Source organism: Typha latifolia, chromosome 7 (assembly GCF_019914945.1).
Source record: "Typha latifolia isolate L0001 chromosome 7, TyphaL0001v2, whole genome shotgun sequence".
Lineage (NCBI taxonomy): Eukaryota > Viridiplantae > Streptophyta > Magnoliopsida > Poales > Typhaceae > Typha > Typha latifolia.
Window position 1 is genome coordinate 4,140,900 of NC_133092.1, and position 15,993 is coordinate 4,156,892.

At 36.1% G+C, this 15,993-nt stretch overlaps 3 protein-coding genes across 3 annotated transcripts; all 3 read right to left on the reverse strand.

Moving 5' to 3' along the window:
- Positions 1-5,071: 5,071 nt before the first annotated feature.
- Positions 5,072-5,620, reverse strand: LOC140792169 (pterocarpan synthase 1-like). Its single transcript, XM_073143010.1, has one exon. The coding sequence runs from the start codon at positions 5,618-5,620 to the stop codon at positions 5,072-5,074; it is 549 nt and encodes a 182-aa protein (XP_072999111.1).
- A 5,788-nt stretch (positions 5,621-11,408) lies between these two features.
- On the reverse strand, positions 11,409-11,972 carry LOC140792170 (pterocarpan synthase 1-like). The gene has a single exon (XM_073143011.1). The coding sequence runs from the start codon at positions 11,970-11,972 to the stop codon at positions 11,409-11,411; it is 564 nt and encodes a 187-aa protein (XP_072999112.1).
- A 2,021-nt stretch (positions 11,973-13,993) lies between these two features.
- LOC140792624 (pterocarpan synthase 1-like) lies at positions 13,994-14,757 on the reverse strand. The gene has a single exon (XM_073143727.1). The coding sequence runs from the start codon at positions 14,684-14,686 to the stop codon at positions 14,108-14,110; it is 579 nt and encodes a 192-aa protein (XP_072999828.1). The 5' UTR covers positions 14,687-14,757; the 3' UTR covers positions 13,994-14,107.
- Between the last annotated feature and the right edge of the window lie 1,236 nt (positions 14,758-15,993).

Sequence of the window (15,993 nt, forward strand, 5' to 3'; positions counted from 1 at the left end):
ACCATGGAGTTTTAGAGGGCTGGTTCTTAACCTTGTCCCCCTAGAAATCTGACTTCTAATCGCTGAGGTAAGAGATAATGTCTGCTCCCATTTGTGTGCAATTCATCAGCCTTCCATTTGATTACTAGCCTTTAGATATTCTTATGGAGGTGACTACTAAGTTCAAGCGCCCACTGAAGGTGGATGCATTCACTCAATCGCGAGCCCATGGTCAGTTTGTGAGAGTGTGAATTTAGGTAGATCTGTCCCAGCCTCTCAAGCAAGGGACCGTGTTGGGCCAGGCAGGGCACACATTCTTCCAGTCCATCGCCTAAGAGAATATCCCTACGATATATTTGAGATGCTGTCAAATTGGACATCGACTGATGGGATGCCCGAAGGTCATTAGGGTGAACACCTATAACTTAAGAGATTCTCAATCTAGGATTGAGAGGCCCATTGGTGGGAGGCCTGAGCTCGGAGATGCTAAGAGAAAGAAAGGGCTGAGTAGTGGTAAAGAGGAATACCTATATGAGCCTTGGATTAAGGTGTAGGATTGCGACCATAAAGGGTGTCACCTAGGTGTGAGGATTCAACCTACCCGCCCTAATGGTGGCAACTGGATACGGCTACCATGTCCACAGCCAATCCTACCCTTGCTGGGGAAGTCACCGATTCGGGTCTAGATAGAGAGGTTTAGGATCGGATGGATCATGATCCGATTGCCACACTCAAAACATAGGACGTCTTTTCGGCTCTTTCTCGAGCTTTCCAATTTGATGAGTATCATGTCACAATAGGCTATTACGCACATGTGGTACGCTTGCTTCCAAGCAGAAACTTGATTCCTCAAGGAAGATATATCTAATCTATGGATCCTTGAGGAGCTCTTAGACCGTCATGGGTTGGATATCAAGGGGCGCAGCCTCAGGTTCCACCTCGAAAATGATTGTGAACCACTCGGTTGTCAAGAACAATAAAGATTACCCATCCACCAAATCTTTTGGTAAAGGCAACACGTTGACTTCGACCTTCCTTCTCTTGCTCTCAAAAATTGGCAAGAAAGCCTCCAACACCTAACTGTCATTTCAAACCCCCCGGGGACATGACTCCCGATGGACATCTTTTGTCCTATCTATCTGCGATCTCCCATAAGAATGGTACCCCTTTCATCATGGTGGCTCAGTCTCCTCATTTCATCCCTCCTTCCGTCATGCCCCCTTCTTACTCTATCTCACCCATACTCGCCCCTACCTCTCCTCATTATGAAACCATCCCTCCCTCTCTGAAACTAGGAAGGGGGATCTCAGTCTATACCCAATCCCTTGGGTTCACAACACCTTGCCTCTCCTTTGAGAAGAGGCATAAAGTTTCTAATCTTATTATGAACAAAACTTGACTTAAGGATAGGGTGATGGAACTTTTCGGGCCGATGTTAATTTAAAAAAATTTCTCAATTTACCTGCCACTTAGCGACGGCCCAGATAAGTGGATCTGGCACCCAAACGTGTCGGATCTCACTACTTCCAAATCAGTATATAAGATGATCATTAAAGATGACTTGATGAGACTGTTTGGAAAGGCTGAAAAGTAATCTAGTTGTTAAGGTTTCTTCCGAAGATTTTAATCTTTCTTTGGAAGTTGGTTTGGAACCAGCTTCCCACAGCCACTATGCTCAACTACCTAGGTGTTAGCAACTCCAGAGCCTGTAGTGTTTGTGGGTTATTCAATAAAATAGTTGATCGCTTATTTTTTCTCTTATTCATTTGTTGTCAATATGTGGCATGAACTTAATAGAACATGGCCTATCGGGCCATCGAATATCTCATGGGCTGAGGGAGGTTGGACTCGGATGAACAACCCAAATCTATCATGCTGTCAGTTATATAGGAGAGAGAACCATAGTGCTCGCCTATAAATATGACTCTACTCTTGTCCCACTACCTACAAAGGTAACACTCTTGACCGCCCTTCCCGATGGTCGCGACCCCACGATGGTCATCTCAAGGTCAAAATTGACGGTTCATATTCAAGCCCCAACAAGTTTGCTTACGTTTCTCGTCAGGCTCCTCATGGCAGGCAGTCGCCATAGTCAATTTCAGTCACCTTTCACTGTAGAAGCAAATGCCCTCAAAGAAAGCCTTCATGCTATTAAGAGTATCATCATCTCTCATCTAGACGTGGGAACGGACTCACTTATTTTGGTCAATATCCTCAAAGAAAAATTATCGGCTCCCTGGACACTCTTACGATTGATTGAAGATTGTAATTTTTTATCTTTTATCCTTAATCACTATGTTAAGCATACCAACCTAAAAGCAAATTAAACAGCTGACTGGCTTGCAAATACGAGTAAATATGCAGGCTATCAATGTACCTAGCAAGGGGCCTATCTCTATCCTCTAGTATAAATCTTGTATTTATGGGTTCCTCGGTAACTTATGACCCTTAATTAAATCGCTAGCACTTTAGTATTAAATAAAAGAAATAAAAAAATAAAAAAATGAACTCTTCCATTACTTAGAGGGTATGTGTAGGTTTCCACAGATTCGGCCCAGCCATTAGGCTGCTTTATCTTGGGCCCTATCCCAAGTGATAATTATTAGCACATATAGTAGGTCCCAAGTCTACTTTACTAGGGCTGACGCCAAGTTGAACATATTAATCATCTCAAAATATAAAAAAGCTATCATTTTAAAAAGCCCAAAAACCAAAAAAGTGTCCTTTTAAAATGCCCGAATCTAAATGGCTATCATGTCTCTTTAGAATTCAAATCCCAAAATTTTCATCCACTTTCTGAAATGCTACTTACCTTTCAATCCAATCAAATCTAATTGTATATCATCTAATTCCTAATAATCTAACACTAATCTCCTCTTAAAAATCAAAACATGATTAGTTTTTAATAATACTAATCTAGATCGGTCTCTCTTTCAAAACTTTCTCAAGAAACACTTAAGCAAATTAGACAATGAGCAGAAAAAGTTGAGATCGGTAGTGTAACGGGAGAGATTTTACTTCCTTCTATGGATAAGATTTTAAAATAAAAAAAATCTTATTCAAGATCGATAATGCCACAAGAGAGTTAAAAGAGATTACCAATATTATCAATGAAAGAATAGATATTAGAAAAACTTAAATGAAAAATTTTAATTAGTAATTTGAATTTCGAAAGCCAAGAAAAATATTTAGATAAATCATCTTTACTTTAATTATTAATTTTAAAAGAGCCTCATTTATGGTATATGCATAGGGCCTCAATTTATGCTTTATAGGTTTTAATCAATGATTTGTCTTTTCGATAAGATATGCTAGAGGACTCACGCAACTAAGCAAAAACTTTATTCAAACCTATTTACCCGACATTGCTGGATGAGGACTATTGCAGAGGTTAAGCTCCCCAACGCTAGCCCTAACTCTGCTAGAGTTTGGCACAGGGTTTTTCCCCTCCCTCTAGTTGCCACCTATATTTTTTGCGGGTGAGGCTTCCCGCACTCCCCTACCTTAGTCGACGAGCTAGGGCCCAGGGGAGGGGAGGGAGAAACCCCGTTCTATCCTCTCCTTTTTCTCTCTTTTTTCTCTCTCCTTCCTTAATACCTCTAGATCTCCTCCCTCTCACCACAATGCTGTTGCCGATCAACTCTGTTATTTTTCTCATCGCCACAACCCCTATCACTATTGCTTCCCGCCGCCACCCTTTCGCCAAATTTGAGCCCGCTGTATCTCTATCACTTACCGCCTCTCTCATTGGGCTCGGATTTACCCAAAATCCATTTTCTACTAGTGCTCTCCACCATCGTTGCCACCACTCTTTTTCTCCTCCCCTCCCTTGCCGATCCCAAACTGCTCTACTTGTTTTGCTGTCAAGATTGTAATTCTACTATCACGGATTCTCCCTCAATCTTGGTGCCCTTTACTGACAGATTCACTACTTTGTCAAGTAGATGCGCTCTAGGTGGAAAGAGGATCTAGGATTCATTCACAGTAATATGTTGTGTTGCTAGCGTCTATGTCTATTAGGCTATATATGTTATAATTTTTGGTGGTCCTTAGTTGTATAACCTTGTTTGCTCTGTAATAGTATTAGGGTGTTGCTAATATTTTTCTTTTAATTTATGTTTTTAAATGGGAGATTTCCAATCCTCCTGCATTGCGGATTCTCCGGGCCGTGTCTTGAACTGCTGGATTGACGGAACCTGCAGTTATTAGACTAATAATGTTGAACACGAGGCTCTTTGTTTTTAGAAATTTGTTGGGTTGTTCTATATTTTATTGTGATGTTTCGTTGGGCTTGATCATCTGAATTGAATTATTGTAATGTCTAATGTATACCAAATATGATGCTTGTGTAAAGAGTCGTCACTTTATCTCCCTTACTATTTATATATCAAGCTTTTCATTGTAATCCTTGATCATTAATGAATTGTTATGCATACAAGCTCTCTTAAAAAAAGGAATATTGTAGAGGCCCCCGCATCTCTTGGGATCCACCCTCTCAAAAGCTAACTCTTCATGCCGAAAGGTGATATCCTTTGCTAGTAATAACTCCATCCCGGGGTTTTGAGTGAACTTGGCATACGAAGAAGAGTCGAGCCCATATGTATTACTCGAAAGCTAGCTAAAACACCATATTAAGTATTATTATTATTATTATTATTATTATTATTATTATTTGGATAACCATGCCATCTGTAAACTACTAGTAAACTTCTAGGAGCATGCCACTTAAAAGGACAACTAAGGAGCACTACATCAATCTTATAGCTAGCTTATGTTAGGAGAATATGGTAGAAAACTCAAGAGAAGAAAATTATTCTTGATACTTAACATAAGATGAGGTAAATAAAAACTTTAAACTCTTTTACTTTATTTTCTTTATATGTATACCGAGATAATATCCCATATATATAGTGGTTTACATGACTCTTATTTATACCACACTAGTTATTATATATAATCTTTGATTTTCATCATCTAGATAAAACAAAAGATAACTATAATTTAAAGACAGCTAAGACCAAGACTGCTGCACTAATATTCTTGATTTGTGCACTAGCCAATTAATCTAATTGACTTTGTAAAATGGGCGAGCTTAATATTCTAAGAATTTTGCATGATGCGCCAAGTAAACATCAATCTCTGCAATCAGAAAATCTTCAGTTGAGCTGATCAGCTTGACGAAAGAAAACCCCCTTGCCATCCGAAACTGGCCGGCACCGCCGATGACGCTGCGCTCCGAGGTGGTCCGCAGGAATACCACCCCAAGCAACGAGATAGCGCTCCCCTCGTACTCGCCGGCGGTGAACTTGAGAGTTACCACCGACTGCAAGGTTTTGCGGTCCATGTCGACGCCGATTTCGAACCCTTGTGCCCTCCCAATGAGCCGCGAGCTCGGTTCCGGCCCCTGCCGGAGCGTAGCGTCGGTTACGTTGACGTCTCCATAACTGTATGGGCTCTTGTTGTTAAGGCCTGCAATAGTATAGATTGTGGCATTTGGACCTCTCGATACCTCGTGTAAGAACATGCGAAGGTGGGTGTACTTCTCTTTCGGTAGGAAGAATTCTGAGCCAGTGGCAAGTGTGCTGAGGATGAGAAGGAAGAGAAGAAAGTAGTAGGATGGAGAAGAGGCCATGGGAGACATTGTTGCCAATGGAAGAGTTTGTATGGTTTGCTTATATATATATATATATGAGTAATGATTCCATAGTAACCAATTAGTTATTAAAAATATTTTTTATTCTTTAATAAATTAAAGGGTATATAAGATATTTTACATATGTGACTAGATTAATTGATAAAAAAATTAGAATCTAAGTATTTTCTTATTACTGTTTCCTTAATAATAGGAATGTCAACTTTCACCAATTTATTATTATTTTTATTTTTTATTAAAAAATAATAGCTAGGAGAAAAATAAAATATAACTAATTTATTCTTACAATTAGAAAAGTGATCGATACTTCAGATTGATATGACTGGTACTTTCGGTTAAATTTATTTAATATCATTTAATCCCAACTGTTTGATTAGGAAAAAAAAAATAATAGTTCTTATTTTATATATATATAGAGAGAGAGGGAATGTTTGCTTGGCTGATAAATAGTATCAGTATAGCGTTTGGATTTGGCTAGGTTTTCACTAAGGATTAGAAAATCGTATATTGATTAGTACGGGTGAATGACTCATTTGAAATTTGATGCGTACGTGAAGAAAAACGGGAGAATTTAATAAAGTATCTGAATAAGATCTCTCTGTCTCTATATGCTTGGCAATCTTTTTGGTGAACTGCTATCTAACATTCTCGATGTCATGAAACTTCGTATGTAGAATTCACCGATGCTGGTGATAGCTTTGGCTCGGTTTCTACGGAGAAGAACAAGTCTTGTTTCAATTCATATTGATCAGTTGAAGTTGACTAAGTGGAAAGTAAAGGCCACGTGAGAAAAAGAAAAGAAAATATAATGATAATTATAAGATTTTAAAAGAAATTAAAGTTACGGAGATCTGTACGTTTCTATATAGTTAAATACAAGCTACTCCTAGTCAAAAATCTCAGATATCCAAAAGGCGAAGTGGTAGTGGTAGGTAAATGCATTGGGAGTTGGTAGAGAAATCTCCAATCCAAGAGAGCTCAAGAAGACCACGGCTTCGAATACCCAACGAGCCGGCGAAGGGAGAAGAGAAATTGCAAAATGTATTTATAATATGTGAGAAACGAGTACAAAATTTGTAGGAGATAATTATTTATCAATCAGTTTGATGAAAATTTAACGGTTAAGATTCGTATAATAGAAATACAATAAATTTAAAAGATATTACTAGTTCAATAGGTAAATATAATTTTTAAAATATATTACCTTACACTTTTAATTTTTGATAATTATATTATCTTAATAATTTATCAAGACATAAATATCCTTAACTAGGAGTAATATATGGATATTATAATAAGGGTATTGATGTTATTTTATAATTAACTTGATGAAAGTTTGATTAAATTTTGTCTATTTTAGCGTCTCGGCGACGCGTGGAGGTGGGACCGAGCCCACCGACCACTTCGCCGCCGCCACTCGACCACCTCGTCCTCTCTCTCTAGTTTTCTCTTTCTCTTACTCTTATCTCTTGACCCCTCTCTCTTTAGCTCTTTCTCTCTCTCTCCCGCTAGTCCCACAATGACCTCCGACCACCGAGAAGAGCCATCATCAACCCTTTGATTCATTGCTGAGCCTCTCTCTCTCTAGCTCTTCCTCTCTTAATTTTCCTCCTTGAGGCCGCTAGTAAGAGGTCGGCCGCTAAGTGGCCACCAACGGCCATTCCCTTCCCTTGAGACTCGGCCCCTCCACCTTTCTAACACCTTAATGCCTCAGGGTGCTGGGAGCCCAGACTCTTGAGGCACCGTGTAAAAATAATTTTGAGTATTTTTTAAAACTATTAAAATTATTTTATTAGTTATTAATTATTTTAGTTAATTTAAATATTAATTTCTATGAATTAAATCTAATTATACTATGATTAGTAAAATACATGCAATATAATCCTAGCTAAGTATAATAATTATTAGAGCAATGTACATATATTTGTATGCAAGTACTTGCATTAATTTATTTTTATTAGTTATCAAAGATAATAGGCAAATGATTATGTTTTAAGTAAATTGTTATATAATGTAATTATGGTTAATAAATAACCAAACAAATATAGGAATTAATAGTATATGATTACAATGAGGAATTATTTTAGTCAGGTTAATTTTAATTAGTGGAAAGACTAATATTATATGTTATAAATAATTTTAGATTCCAACCCCCCTTATTCAAGACCCCTATAGACCTTTGATAGACTATTGAGGACTGATTGTTGTTGTAGCAATCGTGAAAGAGTGGTTGCTTAGTAATTGCAGTTATGATATATAATCTTATCTCCTAGATACTTTTCTCAAATTAGAATATATTATATATTTATATATATGCATGTTTTTACCTCCAGCATAATTACATGATCTTATATATAGGCGATTTCAGTTAAGCATATTTTATCATTCATTCGATTAGACTGATATAGGATAATGAATATACTGATAATATATAGAAATGATTGGAGGTGATCTCTAGCATGAGAATGCATGCGATAGACTAATATGAATCTGCATGTGTTGAATATATGGTTGGGGACGCTGCATTGCATCACTTTTCTCTTGACTCCCCTACCACTTAAATTCTTGATATGCATGACTTAATATAGTACTGGATAATAATACATATGATTTGTCATTTAGAAGAAAATGCGTGAATTCTCATTGATAGAATAGTTGATAGAAAGCATGATGATACCCGAGTGGACACGAGGGTTATGACGTGTTTAGAGTTAATTGATCGCTCGACATAGTCACAATCTTATGGCCTTACGTCCGAGATTAGTAGTTTGTGTGCGTACTAGACATTCAGACACATATCATTCGCCAGGGCATATGTGGCGAGTTATCCTCATGTAGTTTCTATCAGCTAGTTGGGTACACCTAGGTCTGAATGATAATGATACCCTTAATGATTGGCAGGGAGTGATTATATGATTAAGATACCTTTAACAATTTAGCCCCTTGTACTTATACCTAAAATTAGTTTATCACATCGTATTTAAAAAAGTCCTAGACAGATTTTTATACTTACAACTAAAGTGAGATCATCAGCTTTAATATTAAACTTAACCAAATGGGCTTCTAAATAAACTAGTAGACCCAAATTCTCTTTCTATTTTCTTTAATATAAATCTTTCTTTCTCTTTAAATATACTCACAAGTTCTCTCATTTTCTTACTTTTTCACTTGCGGCATTTTCCCAAACTTGAAAACCTTAGCTCATGAGAAGACGAAGATAGGTTAAATAAAATCTTGATCCAAAAAACTTATATATTTGTCTAACAAACACCATAAAATATTTTGGTCATTTGATAGTGCTCAATTAAATTTGATAGAAAAATTAATAGCCTCATTTTAGTCATAAGTAAATATATTAGTTTGAGACTTATTTTAAGCACAATAGATAACGTAATTTTAGACACAAATATAAGAGTTAAAATGTACTTAACCATAGTAATTTATTCACTTGCGTTCTCATCCTTCTACAAAATTTAGATTCTTCATTATCATTACAATTATGCATATTTTTGCATATTTAATTATTTTTTCATATTTTGTTTTTAGTTTATAAATTTTATTCACCCACTCTATTTTGAGTTGACTAGATTACCTCAAATCTGTTTAACCCTTTTAAGTTGACGAATTTATGATCCGTATACCCATTTATGATTTGATAACGATTTATAAACCGAAACTAGTGATGACATAAATAACTCATTTATAATCTGAATAAATTTATTTATAATTTATTATAATTTGAATAAACTCATTTATGATTGTAATAGGTAAGATAGATCCGAATAATGCATGCATATTTAACTAATAAATAAATCATGTTTGTATTTAATATTCAACCCCATTAAAAGTATCTCTAGCCGCTCCATTTGGGCTTCATAGCTAGCTCCAAATTGGGGCACCAAAAAATTTGGAGCCCAGCTCTACTTATTTTTAGATTTTTCAAATTTCCAATTTTGCCCTTTTAAATGTTTAATCTAATAATTTTAATTTATTTGTATCCTTTATTAAATAATCTAGTTAGTTAAACTAAATATATAATTAGTTTTACAAATTAATTTTATTAATCAATTTTTAACAAAATAGTATGGTTGTAAAGGTCTCATCAAGACCTTTAAAATGAGTCTAATATTAATTTAATTTTTAAATTACATAATAATTTCTTTTATTATTTAAAATCGATGTGTTCTAAAATTATTTAGATAATGACTCAAAATTATTTTTAAATGTAAATACTAAATATTAAAATGTAACAAATATGAAATACCTCAAACATTTAAAAATCTCAGTCATAAAATGCATCACATAGAATACATCAAACATGAAATACAGTAAATAAAAATTACATTAAAAATTATATTCTTTTATTCTCGTGCCTTCCAGACTATTAAATATTTATTATTTTTTATTATTAAATATTAATTTTAATTTATTTTGTGTAATGTAATTTTGATATTTTTTAGTAATGACGTGTAATGCTGATTTCAATGTATATTTTGTGTAATATAATTTTGATATGTTTAATAAAAAAAATTTGTAGTTTAGAATTACTTTTGAAACTATTGAATATTAGTCTTATTTTGAATATCTCGATGAGAATTTTCTAACCATATATTTTTTATTAAAAAATAATAACACTAAAATAACCTATTAAATTATTTAAAATATATAATATTAATATATATATATATTATTAATTTTTTTAATAAATATAAGCAGGTTACTCTTGCCCAATATAGAGCCATCGGTTGGAGATAATCTAATAAATAGACCGTGAACTTGACCCAACCCGATCAGTCATAATTAGACCCAATTGACTCCCTGTCCAGGGTCCTCTCATCAAGAACTGGGCCAAAATAGTGGACCGAGAACTGTCTAGCATTAGAGGGTCCTATTGCTAGAAGTAGGGAGCATAGCAATGGGTGTAAGCAAAGCAACGGTAGGTTGAGGAGAATTAAATCCCTATAGTATGAGCATAATTTTATCATAATCGGATCGAATGGAGCTACGGATGAACATACCACCAAATTGATTCAATTCTGTTATCAAAACAAATAAGCAATCTATCCGATAAAATTAAGTCAACCTGGTGATTGAACCAGCATCTCTTGCAACCAAGCTATCCTTAATACGTAATTATTTTATTTTCTATCCTAATGGCATTTTACTCCTAAATCTGTATTGAGTCTTATAGTTCAATATAATTTCTTGTCTCTTGCTAATAGCATGTATCTATTTGTTAAAAATATATAGTTAATGATATACTAGCTATTGTGTTATTATTCAGGAATTGATTAATATGATGCTGACATTGATATGTAAAACTATATGCTTATTAATTTGAGGTTATTAAACGTAATATTAGTTCATAATGTCTAAGTAATAGAAGATATACCACTATATTGCTTATATACATATTTTATTGTTTTCAAAATTATTTAGAACTATATATATTATTTAAATATTTTACGATATTTTTTGAAAAGTAAGCGCCCGATTCCAATTTTGATAATTATAGGTAGGAGAGGTGGAGGAAACAGAGGGGTTGGGAGTTGGGAGTTGGGAGTTGGGAGTTGGGACTCCTTCGTCTGATTGTAGTGGGAGGAGATATAATTAGTTCTCTTTACACCTCCACCGTTGGGCGGAATAAAAGATCCTAGAAAGTAGAAACAAGATAACAACGTCATTGACTGAATCAAAGATCCTTTTGTTTTTTATTACTTAGAGAACAATAAAACCACTCAAAGGACAACCGGGAGTACTGCTACAATTTAGATCTCTACTGACTTAATTGGCTTACACCTAAGTTTTCATAATGCACGACGTAAATATTAAACTCCGCAACCAGATAATCTTCCTCCCAGAGGATCATCTTGTTGAGAGAAAACCCCCTCGCCATCCGAAACTGGCCGGTCCCACCAACGACGGTGCGCTCCGAGGAGGTCGGCGGCACGACCATGCCGAGCAACGTGATTGAGCTGCCGCTGTATTCACCGGCGGTGAACACGAGAGTTATTATCGACAGCCCTGCATTCCGGTCCATGGCGACGTCGAACACGACCCCCTGCGCCCTCCCGATGAGCAGCGAGCTCGTGTCGGGCCCCTCCCGGAGAATGGAGTCGACGACGTGGATGTCTCCGAACGTGTACGAGGGTGAGCTCTCGTTGAGGTTCACAACGTTGTAGATGGTGGCATTTGGGCCACTTTCGACTTCATGGAAGAAAAGGCGTAGGTGGGTGTGCTTCTCTTTAGGTTGGAAGGAGTCTGAGCTTGTGCTAGTGGCAAGTGTGCAGAGGAGGAGAAGGAAGAAGAAAGAGTAGTATTGTACTGGAGAAGAGGCCATGGGAGATATCGTTGCCTGTGGAAGGAGGAGCTCTTATGGTGTGTTTGTGACATCGTGTATTTGTAGGCAACCTTCGCTTTGCTAGCTGCTATCTACCGTTCTTTAGTCATCATTCTTCGTACATAGAATTCAGTGAGGTGAGTGTTAGATGTGGCTCGGTTTCCACGGAGAAGAGTATGTCTTATTTGGATTCCAATCGGTCAATCGACTGATTATAAATTGAAGGCAAAAGAGATTTGAAGGGTGTTGATGTTATAGGAAAAGACAAACTGCTCCTAGCTGAGAAGACAATTTAGTAGTCATTGCTGTCAGGGATCAAATTATCTTTTGATTTTATATAGAAAAAGACAAAACCTTAAATATATTTAAGAATAAAATTTCAAAATATTAAAGATAATAAAGTTGAAACATAGGGTATCTATTTTTAATTATATAAATTTCCGCTTTTTGAAATTAGGAAGGAGATGCACTTCGCACAAGATTTAAAAAGCTCTTAATACTTGGGTGGAGAGATGTACAATTATCCTAGGGATGATCACTTGGCCTGACCTGGTTTGAACCTGTAGGATTTAGGCCCGACTGACTCAAGTGCATGGCGGTATAAGCTTCTGCCAATTAGACTGATCGGCTATGATCAGTCTTTCGGATGATCACTTCTAAATTACCTCACGATGGAGGATACGAGATTACCATATTCAGGATTAATTCAATACCTACCAAACGATACAATATCTTAATTCTAATTCATTGATCGCATTAGATTGAACTTTTCCCCTTTCAAATCTAAATTGGAATAGAGAAATTTAGCCTGACCACACAGCTTATTAATCACATTATGCTAGAAATACAGAAATAATTATACTAAGCCTCACAAACTACTGTCCGTTTACGCGTACACATACACTCCAATTTAATTAAAAAAAAGTATAACAGCCTTTGAAATATTTTTTTTCGTCTAACGGAACTATTTTTCTCTTATTTTAGAGAAAAAAAAAAGAGAAATATTATGGGTAAAAAAATTATTTGATATTTTGTATTAACATCATTGGGAGTTAAATATTTTTTATAGCTTAAAATGTTAATGCCTTAAAAATAATATGGGGGTGTACGGATAAATGAATAATAGTTGAGGATACCAGTATAAATATTCTAAATAATTAATAAATCAAAAGGCTTTTCTAGGTGAATAAAAAGCCTGATTTAAAATCATGTATAGTGAGGACTTGTTTAGTTACATATTGATATTCCAGTCCTTTTGTTGGTATGTCTTTAGCTAAGAGTGAGATTTAATTTAGGATTTTATCTTAGCTCCTTTGTTCATTTGTGTATCACATTGTAATTATAATTTAATGTTTAATAAAATATCTATCCGAACTTTCTTTAAAATTAAATTAAATTAAAAAAAAATTCATGGAATACAGTAGTATCACTTTATAGGATAAAAACAGAGACTTTAGTGTATAGCTAAATAATCCTCGTAATGCACGACTTAAGCATTCGGGCCGCTTTCTACTTCGCGGAAGAAAAGCGTAGGTGGGTGTGCTTCTCTTTCGGTAGAAGAATTCTGAGCCAGCTGTGGCAAGTGTGCAGAGGAGGAAGAGGAGGGGGAAGAAAGAGTAGCAGAGTAATGGAGAAAAGGCCATTGGGAGACATCGTTGCCTATTGGAAAAAGCTCTTATTGTTGTACTTTTGTATATATATATATATATATATATATATAAGTGCAATGGCTAATGTTATAGCATAGATATTCTACAAAGGATAAGAAAGTCCAGTTTGGATTACTATCAGTCAATTGATTAGTTTGAAATTGGAGGCAATGACAGGTGAACCACTTTGATTGTTATTCCCCACGCGACGACAAGGCTCAAGAAATAGTTAGAAGAAGTATTAAAGCTTCGTACGTTTTAGTCGAGTGAGGAGTAATAACTCCGTCAGGTGGTTTCGAGTCAATTTGGCTTAGAAAGAGGAGTCATTGAGCCCTCTATATTAATTATAATTACTATATGGATAACCTTGAAATTTGTTAACTTTTTTTTTTGTTTTAGATGAAAATTTTATTCATATTAACCATGCCATCTGCAAATTACTAGTAAACTTCTGGCAGAATGCCACTCAGAGGACAACGGAGAGCACTACATCGGCCTTACAGCTAACTTCTCATGATGCGCCACGTAAACATCAATCTCTACAATCAGAAAATCTTCAGTGGAGTTGATCAGCTTGACGAAAGAAAACCCCCTCGCCATCCGAAACTGGCCGGCGCCGCCGATGACGCTGCGCTCCGAGGTGGTCGGCGGGAATACCACCCCGAGCAACGAGATAGCGCTCCCCTCGTACTCGCCGGCGGTGAACTTGAGAGTCATTACCGACAGCGCGCCTTTGCGGTCCATGTCAACGCCGGTTTCGACCCCTTCCGCCCTCCCAATGAGCCGCGAGCTCGGCTCCGGCCCCTCCCGGAGCGGAGCGTCGACGACGTTTATGTCTCCGAACTTGGATGGGCTCTTGTTGTTAAGGCTTGCAATAGTGTAGATTGTGGCATTTGGACCTCTTGATACCTCGTGTAAGAACACGCGTAGGTGGGTGTACTTCTCTTTAGGTAGGAAGAATTCTGAGCCAGTGGCAAGTGTGCAGAGGAGGAGAAGGAAGAGAAAAGAGTAATAGAGTGAAGAAGAGGCCATGGGAGACAGTGTTGCCAATGGAAGAGTTTTCATAGTTTGTATATATATATAGGGAATATTTGCTTGGCTGCTATGTAGGATTAGTAAAGTATTTGGAATTGGCTAGGTTATCACAAAGGATCAGGAAGTCTCATATAGATAAGTATGGCATTTGAAATTGGAGGCCTACGTGAAGAAAAACGGGAGAATTGAATTAAGTCTATGAAAAGGATCTCTCTATATTTATATGCTTGGCAATCTTTTTGGTTAGCTGCTATCAAACATTCTCGACGTCATGATTGTTTGTATGTAGAATTCGCCGATGTAACTGTTAGCTGTGGTTCGGTTTCCACGAAGAACAACAAGTCTTATTTCGTTTCATGTTGGTCAATTGACTAAGTGGAAATTGGAGGCCACGCGAGAAGAAAAGGAAAATATAATGATAATTATAAGATTTTAAAAGAAAGTTGGGGAGATCTGTACATTTCTTCATAGTAAAAGACAAGCTACTCCTAATTAAAAATCTTAGATATCCAAAAGACAAAGTAGTAGCTAATGCATAGATCAAATTTATTCTTATTTATTCTCGACAAGAAGAAGACAAATTAGTTAGCACTTAATCGCACAACAGTGGTTTGGGATTCCATCATAATTGATTGTGCTGGTTGGTCCTGATACACTATCAAATGCTTACTAGCATATTTTGATTGTGCCCACTCATATCCCACAACTCTTTGGATTTTTTTTTTTCTAGCATGATTAGATCAATCAGATACATGCAGTTGATGCATTGATTAGCTGATATTTATTAAATATCATATTTAAAATTAAGTAAAAGTATTAAAAAAAATTACATAGACTCTTAGGCCTTCACCTAATAACTTAAGCTTTTCGATCGAGTTGTGTTCTTAGATTTGTGCCAAATCTCGTTTCACTTAAATTAGGACTTTCAAATCTCCAACAAATGAAATCGAGTTGATAGTTCTATAATTTGGGGGTACTCTGAAGTGATTTGATGTAACCAATTTAGTGAATCTGATGATCTGTATGCAAATTCTTATGAAAGAGTCATGGTAAGCAGTTAGGCTTGGGCATGTGGGATAGGTTAGATGAGTAGGTTCATGATGAATCATAAAGAAGCAGTTAATTTCTATGAAAATTGAACTCTTGAGATCGATAGGCGAATCGGAACAAATATTAGGTGCAATGCTTGGTTTTGAATTCGAGAGGGAGTCAGCTGATGTTATGCATAGATGTGAGGAGTAGAAAGAGTTCATATAGACTTCGATGTCTTCACTTAATAGCTTCTTAAACTTTTGAGTTAAAGTTGAATTCTAAGATTTGCACCAAATCCTATTTCA